Source organism: Corythoichthys intestinalis, chromosome 20 (assembly GCF_030265065.1).
Source record: "Corythoichthys intestinalis isolate RoL2023-P3 chromosome 20, ASM3026506v1, whole genome shotgun sequence".
NCBI classification, from domain to species: domain Eukaryota; kingdom Metazoa; phylum Chordata; class Actinopteri; order Syngnathiformes; family Syngnathidae; genus Corythoichthys; species Corythoichthys intestinalis.
Window position 1 is genome coordinate 38,811,854 of NC_080414.1, and position 21,693 is coordinate 38,833,546.

The 21,693-nt window shown below is 41.7% G+C and overlaps 1 protein-coding gene across 12 annotated transcripts in view; it reads right to left on the reverse strand.

Moving 5' to 3' along the window:
- LOC130908527 (zinc finger protein 79-like) overlaps positions 1-21,693 on the reverse strand; it is a 77,598-nt gene that overhangs the window by 6,558 nt on the left and 49,347 nt on the right. For all 12 annotated transcript variants that reach the window (XM_057824032.1, XM_057824042.1, XM_057824043.1 and 9 more), the window contains one exon: positions 19,822-19,966. In XM_057824032.1, the coding sequence (XP_057680015.1) occupies positions 19,822-19,966 (145 nt within the window). The remainder of the gene's footprint in view (positions 1-19,821; positions 19,967-21,693) is intronic.

Below are 21,693 nucleotides of genomic sequence, written 5' to 3' on the forward strand. Positions count from 1 at the left end.
AGGACGCTGCCTGGAGGGATATAAACGATCTGCTCAATGTTTTTGGTAAGTACTTAACGCTGGAGCTAACGCAAAAAAGGTAGCAAACGCTAAATTACGGGCTACAGTACTTAAAGCCAACAACTTACTACAACTCGGACAAAACGGGAAAACTGCTATGCCTCATTTGTTTACAATTATCTAGCGGAGCAGCGGCTAGTTCGGCGCCGGCCGACGTGGAAATTCACGACATTGATGGTGTCCCTTGATAAATTTGCAGCATCGAAAAAGACCACTACCAATTTCGGTTCTTTTGCATGTGCATTAGGGTGTGTCTAGAAATAAAAAGTTGAGAAATGAGAGGGGGCCCTATGTTTTCAAGTTGTCTTATGATATACTTGATCATAATCAACAGCAAAAAAATAGTTTTGACTTTATTTACCTACCCCCTTTTTTGATTGAAAAAAAAACAGCATTTTTTGGGCGTTTTTGCATTTTTTGACCATTTCCGCCTAAACCCTGTTTTTTCAGATATGTAATTTTTTATGCAATATTTCTCATCTCCATTTAAAACCAGATATTTATTACAGTTGAAAATGGTCCCTTTAAAAATAAAAAAATGGTCCTTTTAAAAATTAAACTTATTTAGTTTCCAATAAAACTTTTACTCTTCTAACATGCCAAGACATGCTGCCGGCCATCACAGATCATTAAGAGAACACTTTGTACCCGGATATATTTGAATTGAACTGTTGAACCTTTTTATTGATAACTCCTATTGAGATGGGTCCCAAGACCAGGCATGAGGCTGGTACTAGTCTGGCTGATGTGACAGGTCCAGGAGAAGCGATGATACAAACCGAGCTCTCTACCCTCCGGGGTGTCCTGAGGCATGGCATCTACCTGCAGGAAAAGAGGCTGTTGGAGGATGGGGTGGATAGGGGGGTGGATAGGAGGAACTACAGCATCAACCAGCTGGTCAAGGATGTCAGGGTGGAGTTGGTGGGCTGTTGGCAGAGGGCAAATGCTCAATTCAGTATCCCGGTCACCATAACAGACAGTCCATAGAACGGAAAATCCAGGTGGCCTGGACTGCTCTGGAAAACTTTGCCTGTAACAGAGGGGGCATGAATTGGTCACCAGGATTGCCTCAGAGTGAGCAAACCATGCAGAGGACCGGACAGTGGGCATGACGGTCAACTGCACCACATTGGGCTGGGTGCGGAGGCAGGATAGCTCAAACAGGGCATTCCTTGGACCATCCACCCAGCTGTTGTTGACCTTTACTTGGAACCAGCAGGGGAAGTACACATTAATTATGAAGGAGACAATGTCCTTCAGTCTAGCCAGGAGCTTGCCCTTAAGTCCATGACTGAAGTTGCTACCGACTGTCAGATCTCTGGAGAGAACCCTTAGCTTCCCGGCAATTCCAGGGAAGACAAGTCTCCCTGATCTTCCTGACGAAATAGTGAAAGACCTCTCCTCAGACCAGCACTATGGATACAGGATCACCAAAGCTATCAGAAGTGGCAAGATGGACAATGATCTTGCTGCACTGACAGTTGGCAAGACCGGACACCACCGGTGGCTCACCACAGCTAACCTGTTCTGTGACTGGTGGTGCCGCAGTCATGGACTTAAGGGCAAGCTCCTAGCTAGACTGAAGGAGATTGTCTCCTTCATAATTAATGTGTACTTCCCCTGCTGATTCCAAGTAAAGGTCAACAACAGCTGGGTGGATGGTCCAAGGAATGTCCTGTTTGAGCTGTCCTGCCTCCGCACCCAGCCCAAGGTGGTGCAGTTGACCGTCAAGCCGACTGTCCGGTCCTCTGCATGGTTTGCTCACTCTGAGGCAATCCTGGTGACCAATTCATGCCCCCTCTGTTCCAGGCGAAGTTTTCCAGAGCAGTCCAGGCCACCTGGATTTTCCGTTCTATGGACTTGTCTGTTATGGTAACCGGGGGACTGAATTGAGCATTTGCCCTCTGCCAACAGCCCACCAACTCCACCCTGACATCCTTGACCAGCTGGTTGATGCTGTAGTTCCTCCTATCCACCCCATCCTCCAACAGCCTCTTTTCCTGCAGGTAGATGCCATGCCTCAGGACACCCCGGAGGGTAGGGAGCTCAGTTTGTATCATCGGTTCTCCTGGACCTGTCACATCAGCCAGACTAGTACCAGCCTCATGCCTGGTCTTGGGACCCATCTCAATAGGAGTTATCAATAAAAAGGTTCAACAGTTCAATTCAAATATATCCGGGTACAAAGTGTTCTCTTAATGATCTGTGATGGCCGGCAGCATGTCTTGGCATGTTAGAAGAGTAAAAGTTATTGGAAACTAAATAAGTTTAATTTTTAAAAGGACAATTTTTTTATTTTTAAACGGACCATTTTCAACTGTAGTAAATATCTGGTTTTAAATGGAAATGATAAATATGGCATAAAAAATTACATACCTGAAAAAACAGGGTTTAGGCGGAAATGGTCAAAAAATGCAAAAACGCCCAAAAAATGCTGTTTTTTCAATCAAAAAAGGGGGTAGGTAAATAAAGTCAAAACTATTTTTTTGCTTTTGATTATGATCAAGTATATCATAAGACAACTTGAAAACATAGGGCCCCCTCTCATTTCTCAACTTTTTATTTCTTGACACACCCTAATGTGCATAAAGTGTCGATTTCATGTGCATGTAAGGTTTCTGTGTGGTATGGAAGCAATTTTAAGCAACAAAAAACTCGTCATATCTGCTCATAGGAATGCCATGACGCAATATGGCACTGTGACTATTGCAGCATTGTTACTATGTTTTTTTTATTTTTTATTTATTAAATTTACCTATAATTATTGAAATTTTTTTTTTTTTTTTTTTGGACATGAGCCAAGATGAACATCAGAGTTTAATGGGGGACTCCCCTCCACTCCTTGCATAAAGCCTATCTGTCCAGCGACTACACCCTCAATGGACTGACCTCCTGGAACACCTGCCTTGGGAAGCACACTGACAGACTGCACACCAGCCATGGGTCAAATCGCAGAAACGCCAGCCGTTGAGCTCTGTGCTACTCCCCTTCCATAGTTAGCTGAGGACCCCTCCTCTTTCACCCCGGCAGTCACACCACAAAGGCCGCGTGGTATGTATAAAGTTTATTAATCAATGTAACCGATGTTTGTGTTGCACATGCTATGATTGTGTTGTAATGGCATGATCAACCTCTTTTTTTAATACAGGTAAAAAGCGAAAGGCGGGAGACTCCGTGGGAGACCAGGAGAATGATATTCTCCAAGCCATCAAATTCCACGGAAACAATGCACCAACCCACAAAATAAACCACTGTCTTCTGGAAATTCAAGAGCTTATCGACACACTTCCAAAGATGAAGCAGCAAGAGCTTTGATTAAAGTTGCATCAGCTTGCGTTTGAGTTTGTGGAGGCACACGGAAGCTCTGAGTAGTTGTTTTAATTTTTTTACAGTGTGAATTTTTTCTTCCACAACAATGTACTGTGTGTATTCTGCAGTGGGGAATTATAGTTTAATTAGTACCGAATTGATCTCTTGCAGTCTGGTCTATTATTATTATCATATCTATCATATCTATTGTATGGTGTATCATAGGAATCAAATTACAATCAGACTGGCAGTGATTCGCAGTGTAGTTGGAAAAAATGCCTTACATAGGAGGTTTTTGCATTGTTCTGTGTACATAGGTTTGTTTAAAAAACTTTTTTTTCCAAATTTTTTTCATTCCTACTTCATTTGTTACCTAGTTAGGTATTGTACAGCTAAACTCATAGTTACAACTAGGGTTTTCATTTATCATACCATCATTTCTATTTCCATTCATATGAGCATTAAAACATCAGGCATCAACTAAAAAATGAAATAAATAAAGTAGTATGAAATGTAAATTTAGAAAATCCAACCCCCTGCACCTACAAATTAGCTGAAAACTGTCAAAAGTACATAAATACTTGATTACAAAATTATTTATCCACACAAACATTTTTATGTACTTAACCTCTTTACAAATAAGTGGTTAAACGCAAGGAACGTAATGAATTGTATAGAGTTTGTAATTATTGTGTGTTCAAGATATGACAGGCCTTAACAAGAATTTAAATACTTGGTGATAGATTGGCTCGGACATAGCTAATGTAGGGGTTCCAGCAGATCTTGTCATCGATTAATACACCAAGAAATGTACAAACACTTTATCTAACATCACATCTTTAACTTGTATGTTGAAATCATTGTAATTCGCCATTACTTCCGGCTACGCTATTATTTAGGTGCATTTCCTCCTGTATGTTTGTAGCTTGAAGGCGGGCGAAAAGGAGTTACGGCAAATGTGTTTTGATCTCTTCTAGCCGCCCCTCGAAAAGAGGCAAAGCTCTTATGGTGATTCTAGTGATCCTTTTATTTTCTAAGGTGATCGGCTTAATTTTCTTATGGTTAAAAGAAACATTTTGCAATGTTTGATAATAAAAGACACCAAATCATCAGTCAACTCTCACCCTTATTCTGAGCGGGTCCGCTACAGTTAGCTTACTTCATAGCACTTTTGAAACACGTCTCAAATTACTGCGGTATTTGTTTCAGTAAAAGACAAGAAAAGTAAAGTACCTTTGCCATCGGTTTGCTCCAGTTGAGCAGTTTGGCCGGTCTGTGTGATCCCTTGCAAAGCATGCAAAGTAATCACGTTTGATCACACAACACAGAGTGGATTGAGGAGAAAAAAGGCTGCGTCCAGTGTTACTGGATCGGTTAATGGTATCGGCGCCCTCTTTGTTGGTACTCGCTGATACAGATACCACCATTTTGGGCCGGATCGGCCCCCCCTGCCGATACTGGTATCGGTGCATCTTTACCGACACTACAGCCGGGCGGTATACTGAAAATTTACCGTTACCGAAATTCTTCACAATGAGCGACGTAATTTTGACCACGTCGGTAAATTCGGTAATTTAATAAAACTAGAAAATAGTCTTTTCATCCCACTTCGACTCTGTGTTGTTCGGCTATGTTCATTCCCCTTTAAGAAAGCAGTCAGTGTGCTTACATATGAAGTCACGTGGTTATCCGGAACTCAAACAGAAGCCCAGTAGGATAACGCTAGCCGCTAACGATAGTGGCTATCGCTACAAGCAAACGTGATGGAGTCGGGCTTAAAGGAGCTTCGCCAAACTTTCACCCGACGTTAAATAGACTCTTGGCGGCCTCCGAACAGGCTTTCACCCACTTTCCTCCCTGGTTCTCACGATTTCAGGAGAGGGTGCGTTCTACTGGTAGCCACGCCACAGGCTAACGCTAGCGGCTAACGCTATAAAATGAACGTGATGGAGTCGAATTGCGGCTCTAACCTTGTCAAAACGTCTGAACTTAATGAGTGGATTGAGCACGGATTGCATCTAGCAATTACTATGTTGCGTTATTTTGTATCTGTGTGTGTGATTTCTTTGATAACTTTTATGACGATAAAGCATTCAGCATAAATTATAATGCAACAGTGAAGGCTATATGATATTTGCCTGGCACGGCCAGACTGTTCTCCCTGTATTTTTCAAACACTGAGAGAAGTCTGGGAACCATCACATTCACGGCCTCTCAAGCAGGTACAAAATCAATCGACAAATCAGATTCGTTTATTTGCGTGACGTGTTCTTAACGAGCAACGTCACTTTTGCGCGTCGGAAGTCGTCTTCACAACAACACAGACGGTGAACAGGAGAGCCGGGAATATGTTCCAATCCACGGTAAAATCAGTTTTAAATTAGCAAAAACACATCGACACGAGTCATTGACAACAGTCTGTCTCGCGCTAGCCATGTCGAATAAACTCCGCTCTCCTTGTATGTTTCCTTTCACGCGCAAGTCCCTCGTCCTGCCCTCGTCGTTTTACTAACGTCACGTCTGCCCGTCGCTGATTGGTCCACTCCGCTGTCTGTTTCCTGTGGCTTGCTCCGCCCTGGAAATTGTATCCGCTGAATGGTGGCCAGACTCAATAGCTGGAACAGCGGTGAGTCTGGTGTACCAGGCAAATATAATATGACCGTTTGATGGCCACAGCTATTTTTCTGTATGTGCTTGCTTCATTCTGTGTAATTAACATTAATACTAGGGCTGTCCCAAACAACTAATTTCCTCCCGATTAGTCAGCCGACTATTTTTACGATTAGTCGACTAATCTAATAATTAAAAAAAAATTTTTTTTTTACTACTTTAATAATTAAAGTTTTGTTCACGCTTATTAATTCACAAAAAACATTTTGGAACACCTAAATTCTTTATTAACGTATAAATAAATAACATAAATACCAATAATTAATCACAAACAATGAGGTCAAATGCTGCTGGCATCAACTAGTGCAAAAAAATGTAAACGGAAACACTGTGACTTCACCTCTTTAACAGGAGTCAAAACAATTCCGACTCTTTTTGTGGTCTGTCATTGTCTATATTGTTTTAAATGTTAAAATGAATTGCAATGTCCCGGACAACCATTTTCAGAATAATTTGTGTGAGTTTAGATGCTTTTTCTGGTGTCCATTCCGCATTTTTGGGGGATGGGAAAAACTGTTCAACTTTTGTTTGTTTGAACCTGAAAATAGATGAAGTAGAGGGCACACTGAAAGATTACAATTATTTTGAATGAAAGGCACACATACCCACCGTAACAAAAATTAAATATGTAGTATTAATTGTTATAGTATACTACTATATGTAATACTTTATAATATTGAGTAACTAACATTAGTGCAGTCATGGATTACGGTAAGCAGGCCAGTGCTGTTTCCATACATATTTTTATTATGTATATACAGGATATATGTATATATTTTCCCCAAGTGGGAGCTTCCATGATCCTAATAAATTTAATAATAATTTGGAAAAAAAAAAAATAATAATTATATATATATATCAATTATTTTATTAAATAAAAATGCACGTTGATACGACGCACATAAAGGCAACTTCCATTAAAAAAAGTCGTTAGAAAGTTGTATAGACTTACAATCCGCCAGCTTGTTGTTTCTTGTTGTCTTCGAAAATTACACTTCAGTGACGGCGCTTCAAGTGTTCGTTCATAGCAGACGTGCTACCGTGGTATGCGAGCTCAGCTTAGCAAAGAGTACACGAAGTGGCACCCTCCATATTTTCCCTGAAATAATTCCAGGCTCTGGCTATTCGGGTCCGCTTTTTTGGCTTTATGCCGCTTTCACGTGTTACCAATTATGCCCTTTTTGGTAATTGGCAGTGTTTTCAACTCCTCGCCATCGTGAGGAGTGAACCGGCGATTTACTTGGCTCGTTGTCGTCGGTTCGTCCGGGTTCGTCCGATTTCCTCCTCAGAAGGCGGCGGTGTGCATAAAAACACCGAGAGGCGTCGGATGGCTCTTTATGGATACTTTTATTGACCAAAACAAAAACGTGGGGGACGCAGCCACTCAACTCGGCGCTACCCAACTCACCAATCTCACTCCCTCTCTCTCGCTCGCCCAATTTCTTCCTCTTTGCTCAATCTGACAACGCCGGTCACATTGAAATAGCCCTGTGGGTGCCAGTAACAACGGCTTGTATCGCGAGCGCCCGCCATTCTAAACTTTATCCGCATGCAATTTTTTTTTACCCCGTTATTACCCGTGGACTGTATGTTTTGCCCGTCGACGCATTTACGACATCGATGACCAAAACATCACTAAAATGGTTCAAAACTGCTGTGCTATGTGGTGTACAAATAGCTATTTATCGGAATATAGTATCCATGAGTTCCCGAACGCGGAAAAAAAAAAAGCTGGACAACGCAGACAATGGGTAAAGTTTGTCCGTGCAAAGAGGGCTAATTTTCTAGACCCAGCCTCCGGCACGGTTTTCTGTTATCTTCCACCTGAAAGCTTTTCGAACTATGGACAAGTGAAATCAGGTTTTGCTGCAAGATTGCTGCTCAAAGCAGATGCGGTGCCCACCATACACCAGCCACCTAAATGTCCCGAGATATCAAGAAAGAGGACGATGACTGGCAAAGGAGGCTAAGGCTAAGCAAAGGAGGGGAGCAGCCAAGCTTGAAATGGCCAGAGTGAGTACTCTTTTATAATAAAAAAAATATCACGCATTGGATACAGGGCTGGACACATGTATAAATTATCGATTGTAAAATATATAGAACAAATCCTCTGATCCCATTCATATTTGTGTCTGTTGGCAGAGCGAAAAACTATGATAGCGCAATAAATGATAATTATTCTATACATTACTTTATTTTGCGGTCACGGTGTATCAGCTTCACAAAAAGAAATGCAAAAAATATCATTCGTTGTTTCCCACACGATCTGCTGCCGATGTTTAATCAGTGTCATTGCTCCCCTCAATGACCGTTTCATTACACTGCATTGGCGTTCGTTTGGGCTCAAATTGGTAACCTAAAACACCAATTAAACCTTCGTAACTCTCCTCGTCACCATTAGATGAACATTCGTTACGTCCTTCTACGTCGGATTCGTCGCTGAAACTAGAAACGAAATTGTCTGCCATCATCGCCGCCATTCAGTAATAAAGCACTGAGCCTTTTTTCTTGTTGAAGAAACACCCCTCACTGTCAATTCTGAATTCTCTTTTATTGACAACAAGGGGTGTTTCTTCATGAGGGAACCTGGAATATGTGCAGGACGAACACAATGCAACAGCATAAACAGCTCAAAACACCGCTAATTCTCCCCTCACTAGAAGGAATTATATTGATGCAGACAGGCGCTGCCCCCCTAGTGGCCGGTGGCACTCTCTTCACTTGAAATGACGTCACACACACAATCTGCCAGATCTCGGGCCCCGGTCGTTTTAGCTTGACAATCGAGCCAAATTTCTCTCATTTTCTCGTGTGTAATTACACGAAGTGGCATGATATGAATACAAAAGGCATGCGTTTATGGATAAATGATGGAATTAAAATTAAAATTTTCCCAGGGCATCACATACCCTTTAACAGGAGTCAAAGCAATTCTTACTCTTTTTGTAGTATGTCTATATTGTTCTAAATGTTAAAAATTGTTAAAATGTTAAAATTGCAATCTGCCTCATGTTCCAGACAATCAATTTCAGAATACTTTGTGTGAGTTCAGATGCTCTTTCTGGTGTGCATTCCGCATTTTATGAGGAGGGGAAAAAACTGTTCAACTTTTGTTTGTTTTAACCTGAAAATAGATAAAGCAGAAGGCATACTGAAATATCACTACAATTATTTTGAATCAAAGACACACATAGTCATAGTAACTCATGTTGTCCCGATCCGATATTTGGATCGGATCGACCGCGATATGCGCAAAAAAATGTGCATCGGTATCGGATCGGCCAACACGGAAAAATTCTGATCCAGTCTCCCGATCAAGTTTTTTTAAAAAAATCCAGTCCGGGTTTTCCAGCGCACCGATTTACATAATCCATTCCAGTTTATGCTTTGGTTTCCCTAAAATCCGGTCCCCATTTTACGGCACACAGTCTCCCAATTTACCTCTGTGGCATCTCCTACATTATGATTGCAATGTAAATTTAAAGTTTATCGGTAAAAATGTCAGCTGTGTGGGATCATTTTACCTTAAAGGACGACAAAGGCGAAGAGGCAGAGTGCAACATATGCCACAATTAAGACAAGCTTGGTGGTAAAGCTGTAAGAAGTTTTCCTACAACCAACCTAATCAAGCATTTAGCGAAATACCACCATAAACAATATAAAGAGTATGTTAAAGGGTATGACAACACCTGGGGAAATGCTAATATTCCATCATTTATCCATCAACGCATGCCTTTTGAATTAATATCATGCCACTTTGTGTAATTACACACATCGCAACACCAAGAAAATGATAGAAATTAGGTCGATTGTCAAGCTAAAACGACCCGCCCCCGAGATGCCGGAAATCTAACACATTGTGTGCGTGACGTCACAGTAAGGAAACAACCGGCTCAGTGCTTAGTACTGAATGGCGGCGATGATGGCGGACAATTTTGTTTCTAGTTGCAGTGACGAATCAGACGTAACGAACATTCTTTTAATGGTGACGAGGATAGTTACGAACCTTTCTTTGGTCTTTTGGGTTATCAATTTGAGCTCAAACGAAAGCCAATGCAGCCTAATGAAAGGATCATCGAGGGGAGCAATCACACTGATGAAACACCGGCTGCAACAGAAACACCAAATGGTTTGTTTTGCATTTCTTTTTGTGAAGCTGATACACCGTGACCGCAAAATAATGTATAGAATAATTATCATTTAATGTGCTATCATCGGTTTTCGCTCTGCCAACCGACACAAATATGAATGGGCTTAGAGAATTTGTTCTATATATTTTACGAGCGATAATTTATACATGTGTCCAGTCCTATATCCAATGCGTGATGTTTTTTATTATAAAAGAATACTCACTCTGGCCATTTCCCTCCTTTGCTTTGCCTGGGGTGGTCTCATCAGAGCCAGTCATCGTCCTCTTTCTTGTTATCTCGGGACATTTAGGTGGCTGCGCGTGTAGGTAGGATTTCATTTGTTCATAGTTCGTATAGCTTTCAGGTGTAAAATGCGCACCATACAAAACCGTGCCGGAGGCTGGGTCTGCAAAATTAGCCCTCTTAACACTGACGAACTTTACTCATTGTCTGCGTAGTCCAGCTCTTTTTCTCGCGTTCGGGAACTCATGGGTACTACATTGCGACAAATAGCTATTTGTAAACCACATAGCATGACAGGTTTGAACCATTTTAGCGATTTTTTTTTATAAAACATGAACGTAACTCTCTCGTCTATAAACAACGATGGCACCTGCCTCGACCTTTTGTTTCCTTGTTATGACGTCTCCGCCTCATTCGGCTGTTTCCGGAATACTTTCGGAAATGTTCGTAATTTTCGATCTTTTTTCGATAATTGGTCATGAATGCGATTTATTTTTTTGTTAATTTTATTAATATTTGTTATCTTGGCACATAACGGTTCTATTGATATCTCACAGCCCCTTAGTGTTTTCATACCCTTTAAGAAAACCGAAGACAAAAAGAAAGGTCCTACACAACTGGCAGAAACTTTTGCTATGCGTGACAAACTGGCACTCGACAGTCCCAAAGCCCAGGGAATAACAAGAGTCATTGCCGAAGAATTCATTCTGGATGACGAGCCATTATCTCTCGTGAGTAAAGACGCACCATACAACACTTAGAACCACAGTACAACATGCCCAGCCGTCATTACATCCTTGAGTGAGCCTTGAGCTATTTGGCCGTGGAAGATTCGAGAACATACACAAATATCCAAATTCCGATTATTGAAATATGTCAAGTAAAGCGGAACTAATACACAGCCCGGTCTTCGGGACGCAATGAGGAACGGACCGCATTGCGTCCCGGGAGTAAACATCATGCTCGTCATAGACCCGGGTAATGCCAATGCTCAACTCACGGCTTCGGCTCATCTCATGCTGCTCGATAAAAAACACAATACCGGACTGCAGCTGACAGCCGCTACAAACTACGTCAACATCATTTTACTGTAGATAATAGATATCATATGTATATAGAACTCGATGCAAAATGACAGACTCGACGGTGTTAGCGACACGTTTTGAAAACTAGATGCGATATGACAGTCTTGTCGGCGTAAGTAAACAGCCTCCATCTTAAAGCAGGAGACTTCCCCAGAAGGCTGTTGTAGCGAACCTTCCAAGCAAACCTAATTAACTTTTAATCTAAAATACTCCTAAATTGGCAAAATCTTGACTTGAATCTATCTTAAAAACAGTTTTAAAACTTTCACATGTCGAAAGTCGACAGAAGGGAAATTATGGAATACCGGGAGCAATTTTAACAACTTTAACAGTTGATACGCAACATTAATTGAATGTAGTTTAAAGCTGCTGATACAGAATGGGGACTTGAGTATTTTATTTACTGTTTTAAACTGTTTATTTGATACTGAAACAGTCGCTTACATAAAGCAGTAATGTGAAGTAATTTCTTCACATGCCAAATAGGGTCACAAGTAAAGTAATTAAACATTGTCCAACAAATAAAGCAAGAAAAAATAATTTTTATGTTGTATATTTGACAAAATAATCGCGTTTCCGAAGTTCGAGCCTGAAAGGGGACGAACCCGGAAGTAATACGTCACACCGGGAACGCGATGGCACCTCCATACATACGGCCGCCATACAAAGTAGACCTGAACGATATATCGTTTAAACATCGCCATCGCGATGTGCGCATGCGCAATAGTCCCATCGCAAGGACGTGCGATAGTTTTTTCATTTCACTTTTTTTAATCCACTAACGTTTGTTTTGAGGAAGGAGCGGGAAGGAGAGCGCACAGCCTCTCATTCTCTCCAACTCGCAGTCATCGGCTCCTCCCCCGCTACAGCGGAGTGGAGGGAGGAGGGGACGAACAGCAGAGCGGAGGGAGGAGGGGCCGTTTTCAAAGTGAAAGCAAGCAACACGTTGAATAGGGAAGACTGTCTCCCATTTTGGCTATCGACAAGAATATAAGGAACAAAAAACAGCCCAGTCGACAGTGCCTCGCCGTGGTTGCCTCAACAAGAAGCAATCCGTCGAACATGTGGGACCAATTAAAACGCAGGTATCTATGCATTCCTGCTACGAGCTTCCCATCAGAGGCTTTTTAGTACAGGTGGGAACATTGTTACGTGCCAACGTTCTTGTCTCAAGCCTGCAATGGTGGATAAACTAGTAGTCTTGGCCAAAAACCTATGAGACCCAGTTGAGAATTGCTGAGCAAGGAAGGTGGACGATATGCAGACAAATACATAACACAGCTGCAGGAATGTCTTTTCTTCTTTTTATTCATGTGACAGCTATCAGGAAGGCAGGAAATTTGGGAGTTAAAATGGTTCTGTTATTCATCACAGTTATTTGCAGTTATTCAGTTCAATTGAATTTCTGTTTCTTTTATATTTAAATTAATTGTAAATTGTATTTTTCAAATAACTATATGTTTTGAAACAATTCTGATACTGCTTATGATCAATCACAGTATCAATGAAAGTGAATAGTAGCGAGGCTGATACCCAATCACCAGGCTACAATGGGTTAATTTGTCTGTTATATCCAATCAGACAAGTATTCTTTGAGTAGACACTGCTTATAATCAATTACAGTATCAAATAATATAATAGTCACAACTCATAATCAATTGCTATGACTTATTATTAACTTCAGGATCGCGGATCGTCGGCGACTTACATGGACAGCAAACAATAACACTTCACTGCGTTAAACAAGCGGCACATTTTATTTAACCCACAGTATAAAGTGTACAAGCAAACAAGCAACAATTGTATTTCAGCTCATAGATTACATGCAATAACATAAATCTCATTACCGTGTGCTGGAAGGACGGAGAGCCGGGCGTCCTCAGTAAAGCGAGCAAGAAAATACCAAGGCTGGGCGTCCGCGCGTAAACCCACAGCAGACTCTGATTGTACTTGTCTCCGTCGCTTCTTTATAGCAAGTACCGCGCCCCGTAACTTCCCCTCCCGTTCGAGTGCGATTAGATGTTTCACATGGTTGACGAGAAAAACATGTTATGTTATTCCGATGTTTTGGGAGTCAGCTTGATAAGGTTGCCGATGTTTTGGGAGTCAGCTCGATAAGGTTGCCGATGTTTTGGGAGTCAGCTTGGTAAGGTTGCCGATGTTTTGGGAGTCAGCTTGGTAAGGTTGGTTACCTTGCAGCTTGATGTCAGTTGATGAGGTTAAAAACAACATTCCTTTATACAGTGCTGCTCGAAAGTTTGTGAACCCCACAGCGATGGTCAGATTTTTTGTAAAAAAAACTAAAATAACCTTATTAAATGTTAAGTTATACCCAAATCCACAATACTGACATTCCAAATAATGGACTGAAACAAAAGAAATAGTTATATTGTCATTCTTTATTTAACAAAAGTGGTTGATTTAAGAAAAACTCAGATATCATGTGTGCAAAAGTATGTGAACCCCTTCATTTAATAGGATATTGCGCCTCCTTTTGCAGAGATTACCTCAACCAAACGGTTTCTGTAGTGACTAATCAGCCTCTCACATCTACTTTGGGGGATTTTTGCCCATTCTTCCTTGCAGAACGCAGTCAGTTGAGAGAGGTTTGATGGGCGTCTGGCATGAACTGCTCGCTTCAGGTCCCGCCACAGCATTTCAATGGGATTTAGGTCAGGACTTTGACTGGGCCAGTCCAGAACACGAATCTTCTTCTTTTTCAGCCATTCCTTGGTTGTATTGCTGGAATGCTTTGGATCATTATCATGTTGCATGATCCACCTTCTGCCAAGCTTTAACTTCAAAACAGATGGCTTCAGGTTATGTTCTAGGATTTGACAATATTCCTCAGAATTCATGATTCCCTGGACTATGTGGAGTTGTCCAGGTCCTGAGGATGAAAAGCAAGCCCAGATCTTGACATTCCCACCTCCATGCTTCACTGTTGGGAGAAGGTTCTTTTGGTGGTATGCAGTGTTGACTTTTCGCCAGACATGGCGGTTTTGGTTGTGACCAAACAGTTCAATTTTGCACCTACATCAGTTGATGAAAACTCTTTTTAATTTAGTCTCGACAACACAACTGTTAAAAAAAAAAAAAAAAAAAACTACTGAATTGATTGATTAGGAAATCAGGTTGAAATAATAGAAAATTCCAAAATGTTGAGGGGGTTCACAAACTTTTGAGCAGCACTGTATAAGGCTTTGGGGCCTTGCCTTACATTCCACTCCTGGTGTTTTAAACCAAATCAACTCTAATTTATTAATCCTACTGCATAATGTCTCCAATTTTGCTGAATCCATTGAAACCAGGGATCCCCCCACAAATTAGCATAAACAAATGAATGATGGTCGGTTACTATTTCATACACCGCGGCTATAAGCATATTTACACGGTCAGGGTGTCGCTCTATACGGCGATAAAAGAATCCACCCCTCATATCTTGGTAGTCCAAGATATGCCCCCCTTCTTCAGTAGTTATAGTTACTACGCATGCACCTACCTCGTCTAAGTCTATTGTTTCTACCAGTACCCTCATAATTCTAACTGATGAAATATTTTCCGGGCAACCTGGTCCTCTAGACGTTTGACATAGCAACAAATTCCAATATTACATAGCGTAGTCAAAGCAATAGCTATTAAGACCAAAATCATTGGTGGAAGCAACGTTACCCTAGCAGTTTGTGATAATCCTGAAAATATGTCCCACCAATGATGAGCAGATTGTTGCTGAATAATTTTAGCAGCACGCAAAATTTTTCCTTTAGCCATCAATGTTGATACCATCAGTTGGGAAACATTGGACGCATGTGACTTAATCAATTTTTTTATCTCAGTGGATTGTTCCAATGCGCATTTGAAACGCTCCAAAGAGATTTGCCATGGTGTATGTAACACTTCCCATTGCACAGCCGTAAACCGGCTAGCAACTGTGTAATTTGTCAACCAATACATCCCGTTTCCCCACTGAAAGAAAAGAACATTACATAGGCATCCTACAAATGGAACCGTTGGCAACATGGAGTGATTTTGGGCAGTGGCCACACCAGACCAAACATAAAAAACATACAATTTGAGTTCAATGACGAACTAACTGTCAACACAAATCCACATCATTTCTCGTACACCCCCTAAAGGCGCTCTTTTTCGGACCACAACCTGAGTCAGTAAATCTTTGACTGACGTCGGGCTGGCCCCTGTTGTCATGTTAACCCACGGAGCAGGGCGTCCCCCATTCCGCGTTAACAATTTCCCAATTTCTCTATACTCATGACTGTCCCACCCCGGCACTCCCGAGACGCAGTCAGCAGAACCCCCTTCGGGTTCATCCAAAGTTTTACTCATGACTGTCCCACCCCGGCACTCCCGAGACGCAGTCAGCAGAACCCCCTTCGGGTTCATCCAAAGTTTTACTCATGACTGTCCCACCCCGGCACTCCCGAGACGCAGTCAGCAGAACCCCCTTCGGGTTCATCCAAAGTTTTACTTTTACTCAAACAACAAGCCATGTCCAAGTCGCAGTTCTCCGGAAATCCTGTCCACCGTGACGCCAAAATTGTTTTGAAACAATCAAACAATATCGCGATATATAAAAATGAAGGCGGTAATTTTTCCGCTGCAATTTATCGCCTCGCGTGCACGTGTGTGCGCGTGTGCAGCCGACGTGCTGTTAAAAGTTCGTTACCAGCTGCGCAAAATGCATCTTCGTTCCAGGTCCGGCAAAAACTAGCGCCAGAGCCAATCGTTCCCATTATATCCTATTGTTCAACGAATACCGGCCGCGTCAGTGCTCCGGAGTGACTGTGGACCATCTATGGCGCGCCGGTGTTGTTGACGTGTGGGCGCTCCCGTAAGGAGTGACATTTCACACGGGGCGGCTATTTTTCGGCACAACGCTGGATATTTACAACGAAGTCCGCCAAAACATTGTTACCGACTTGGCTGCTACGAATAACCTCACTTTGACAACGAACAGCTGAATGAAATGAAGAGCGCTGTGCTTCAAACTCGTCCTGTTTATGAAAGCCGTCATATGCTGGTGTAGTAATAAGCAGACGTGACTCCAGCGGCGCTTGCTAACTTTTTTAATGCGCGGTTGCGCGCACACACTAGATATCATGAAATGGCAAACTAGATGTGGTACGTCCCATGCCATTGGCTACGTGAGCCCAGAGTGATTATGGGACACGTAGTCCATCGATGAATTCTAAACTGTCATTTGTCACATGAGGTTAAGAAGGCCAAATCAATCCATACCAGTGACTGTAGATAATGTTGCGAATATTGTTAATTCAGTACGTGACACAGATGGATTCGGACCATAAATAGGATGTCTTGCTCATGTAGTAAACCTGGCTGCTAAGAGAGCTGTAGCAATCAACGGTGTGCCCTGCCTCACTTTACAAACAGTAAAGATTGTTCTCAGCACTTTTATACAAATTTTTTTCATATCAGTAAGAAGTAAGCACGTAAATATTATGCACTAAAATGCATGTTTATATGATGGCAATTTAATTTTTGCTCGTTAGCAAAAAAAAAAAAAAAAAAAAAAAAAAAGAAACAAAAAATACAATTGTTATTTTTTTTTACAGAGCATTAAATGTATTGAATCGGATCGAAAATCGTGTCCCCCGTATCAAAATTCGTACCGAACCATGACTTAACTGTATCGTTGCATCCCTATGGAACACCATTGCAGAAGCTATGACGGGAAATGTTTTCATTTTCCTAAATGCTTAAGTTATTAAGTGCAATTTTTTTTTTTTTTAAACACATTTTATTTATTCCGTGTATCTGTGCGGTATCAATATTGTTGTTTTTTACTTAAGAGGCAGGGTCTATTGTTTTTAGTTGTGATTTCTTTAAAAAGTATATTTGAATTTAAGAGTAAATATTTATCGTGTTTAAATGGGAGTACTTGATCTATTAATATATACTGTATTCGCACTGTGTTATTGTAAATTGGTTAGAAAAAAATTGGGGGGGGGGGGGCGCAATAATATCGCATATCGCAATAATTTATGAGAATAATTATCGCACACTAAAATTTGTTATCGCGACAGGCCTAGTGTGGTGCTCATTTTACACCTGAAAGCTCTACGAACTATGGGCAAATGAAATCAGGTTTTGCTAAGAAATTGCTGCTGAAAGCAGATGCGGTGCCCGGTGAAAGAGGATGATGACTGGCTCTGATGAGACCACCTCACCACTCCAGGCAAAGCAAAGGAGGGAAATGGCCAGAGTGAGTACTCTTTTATAATAAAAAACATATCACGCATTGGATATAGGACTGGACACATGTATGAATTATCGCTCGTAAAATATATAGAACAAATCCTCTAATCGCATTCATATTTGTGTCGGTTGGCAGAGCGAAACCGATGACAGCATATTAAATGATAATTATTCTATACATTCCTTTATTTTGCGGTCACGGTGTATCAGTCTCACAAAAAGAAATGCAAAACAAACCATTCGGTGATTCTGTTGCCGCCAGTGTTTCATCAGTGTGATTGCTCCCCTCAATGATCCTTTCATTAGGCTGCATTGGCTTTCGTTTGGGCTCAAATTGATAACCCAAAACACCAACGAAAGGTTCATAACTCTCCTCGTCACCATTAGAAGAATGTTCGTTACGTCGGATTCGTCGCTGCAAATAGAAACAAAATTGTCCGCCATCATTGCCGCCATTCAGTACTAAGCACTGAGCCGGTTGTTTCCCTATAGTGACGTCACGCACACAATATGCTAGATTTCCGGCATCTCGGGGGCGGGTCGTTTTTAGCTTGACAATCGACCTAATTTCTATCATTTTCTTGGTGTTGCGATGTGTGTAATTACACGAAGTGGCATGATATTAATTCAAAAGGCATGCGTTGATGGATAAATGATGGAATATTAGCATTTCCCCAGGTGTTGTCATACCCTTTAAGACAGTTTACAATATTATTTGCACGTTTTACTGACTGACTATGCCATTTCTGTTTGTTATTTATAATGTTTTGTGTTTGTCACTGAATAAACAGGTCAGTTTCTTGTTACCAACCGTTGTGTGTTATTCAAACTCACCTAATTCAGCTGGCTAGTTGTTATCAAGAGTACTAAAACCTTTTTCAAAATGAGTCTGCCAACTAAGTAAGGAGGCTAAATAACTTTAAACTTTAACACATGCTCAGATAGGTCGCTAACGGTATCGGCCAGTATCGGTATCGGATCGGAAGTGCAAAACAATATCGGTATCGGATCGGAAGTGCAAAAACCTTGATCGGGACATCCCTAGTGTTTTCCCTAGTGTTTCCATATACATTTTTATTATGTGTGTGTGTAAATATATATATATATATATATATATATATATATATATATACGACGATGCATGTTAATACGATGCATATAAAGGAAACTTCAATTTTAAAAAAATCGTTAGAGAGTTGTATGGACTTACGATCCGCTAGCTTGCTGTTTCTTCTCGTCTTCCAAAATGACACCTGCGTGACTGCGCTTCAAGTGTTCGTTCATAGTCAGCGTGCTACCGTGGCATGCGAGCTCAGCTTGGCAAAGAGACACACAGTGGCACCCTCCATATTTTCCTTGAAATTCCAGGCTCTGGCCATTCTTGTCCGCTTTTTTGGCATTATGCCGCTTTCACCGCTTGCATGGCGAGCGTTCGCCAATCTAAACTTTATCCGCATAATTTTTTAAAAACCCATCATTACATGTCGACGGTATGTTTTGCCTGTCGATGTATTTACGTCATCGATGATGTTGACAACGTCTACTAGTCGAGAAAGCACTACATAAATCGTCATATTTCGAGCATGTCCTCGGATGTAGAAACAAATGTTGACTCAAATTTTACGTCGGATGTCGAAAAGATCGTGCGTCGAAGCGATCGTCTGTCGAGTACCACTGTACATGGTAAATGTTGTTATACTTGTATAGTGCTTTTCCACCTTTCAAGGCTCTCAAAGCACTTTACAGTATCTCGCCATCCACCTACTGGTGATGCAGCACCAGGAGCAATTTGGGGTTCAGTATCTTGCTCAAGGATACTTAGACGAGTTCATCAGGGCAGAGAATCAAACTCACGACCTCTGGCGACAACTACACTACCACTGAGCCACTCCACCTCCAATATGTATGGCACCTTAAACCCGCGCTGATGTGCCGATGTCAAAATGAGTCAGTCATATCGTCAAACAACAAGGATTGGACACACTATCGCATAAAGATTAAACGGATTGAACGAATGCCACCAAATGACAGCTCAGGCTTCTACAGAAACAGCCCCGCACTACCCTCAAGGTAAGTAACATGATACTCACAAAACAGCGAGTGTGATGTGAAGGCGTCACTCTCTGATGGTCGAGCGATGAGGTTGTCTGCTTGGAATCCTTCTTTTGAACTGCTGCTGCTGCCACTCGGACGCTCTGCCCCTCTGCTGGCCTCACTCAGACCTCCATCTTCACCCTTCAAGTAGGCATGTCACGATAACAAATTTTAGTGTGCAATAATTTATCTCATAAATTATTGCGATATGCGATATTATTGCCCCCCCCCCCCTTTTTTTTTAAACCAATTTACAATGACACAGGGAGAATACAGTATATATTAATAAATCAAGTACACCCATTTAAACGTGATGAATGTTTACTCTTAAATTCAAAAATACTTTTTAAGAAATCACAACTAAAAACAAGACCATGCCTCTTTTAAGTAAACGACAACACTATTAATTCCGCACAGAAACACAGAATAAATAAATTGTCTTTTTCAAGAAAAAAATAAAATTGCACTTAATAACAAGCATTTTGGCAAATGAAAACTTTTCCCCCTCATAGCCTCTGCTATGGCATTCCATGTGTAATATTCTGATTGGATGTTTTCCGAGGCACCCTGAAGCACGCAATGGTGATGTTGTTTTGTTTATGTAACGCGGCAGTGAGACAGAGACACAGGGTCCATATACATTGGGTGCATCTTCGTTCCGGGTCCGGCATGGCATTGTGTTGACTGCGTGCCCCGCAGTACGTCAAAAACAGGCAAAACATACCGGGTGCGCACGGCTGCGGTTCGCCAACTCCGTCCTGTCGTAATGTGGCATTCAAAACAACGACAAACACGCGGAGTCTGTACTCATCAGAGATGAAGAGAGAGAGGTGGACTTGATTTGATTAAACATTTTTTCCCGATTTTTTTTTTTTTTTTTGCTTTTACCATGAGTTTGCGACACTATTTAATTACTGCTTTAAATTACATGACTTGCATATAAAACGTCCATTCTCATAGCTTCTGCTATGGCGTTCCATGTTTAATATTCTGATTGGATGTTTTCCGAGGCACCGTGAAGTGCACGCTACAGTGATGTGCCACAGGTTGAGGAAGCGTTGTTAGCGCTGTGTGTTAATAAAAACAAAGTTGTCAGCATGTCGTGTGTTTGATATCATTGCCAGAAAAACACACATAATAGGACCTCTTGCAGCTTCCTTTTCAATGCTGTCCTTAAAGTAATGATCTGCTGCATCGTAAAGCATTTTATGACTTTCCACCTCCATGATGAAACGTTCTTTGTCCAGGTTCGCTGGTGTTAAAACCGTGAGTAAGACACTGGGCTGTTGACTCCAGGCCTGAATCTGCCCATTTTGACGGATGCGTCTCCGGCAAAAATAGAAAATAGCCAAAACCATCCGGCGGGCTCCGGCACGCCGGAGATGGTCCGCAGTCAATCTGGAGCACTGACGCAGCCGGTGTAGACCCCAATCACCAACATCAAACAATCACGTGATCGCTGTATTGTGCCGCCATATTGTCCGTCATTGTGTGTCCGTATTGTCAATGATCGTAGTTTCTAAAGGTGGATTCACTTGCAAATTATGGAAGCCCCGGTGCTTTCAGACGCTGTAAACTCATTGGATGAGTTGCATAAAAGCCGTTATTTGGAAAAGCTTCGGTCGACCCAGTCGGCAGATCCATATTTGATGCCCAAACCGATGTTTCCTCCCGTCTGGTGTTCTGCCAAAATCTCACCGGTCCCGTCCCATGTGTCAGAGCTCGTCCTGAGACCACAAAATTTCCAATCATACTCCAGTTTATGCCACGATGAGGAGTCGGGTACCCAAAATCGGCACCGGTCCGAATATAAACCGACATTTGGTCAGCTGAGCGTCACCGCTTTCACGATTGTAAAATGAAACTTG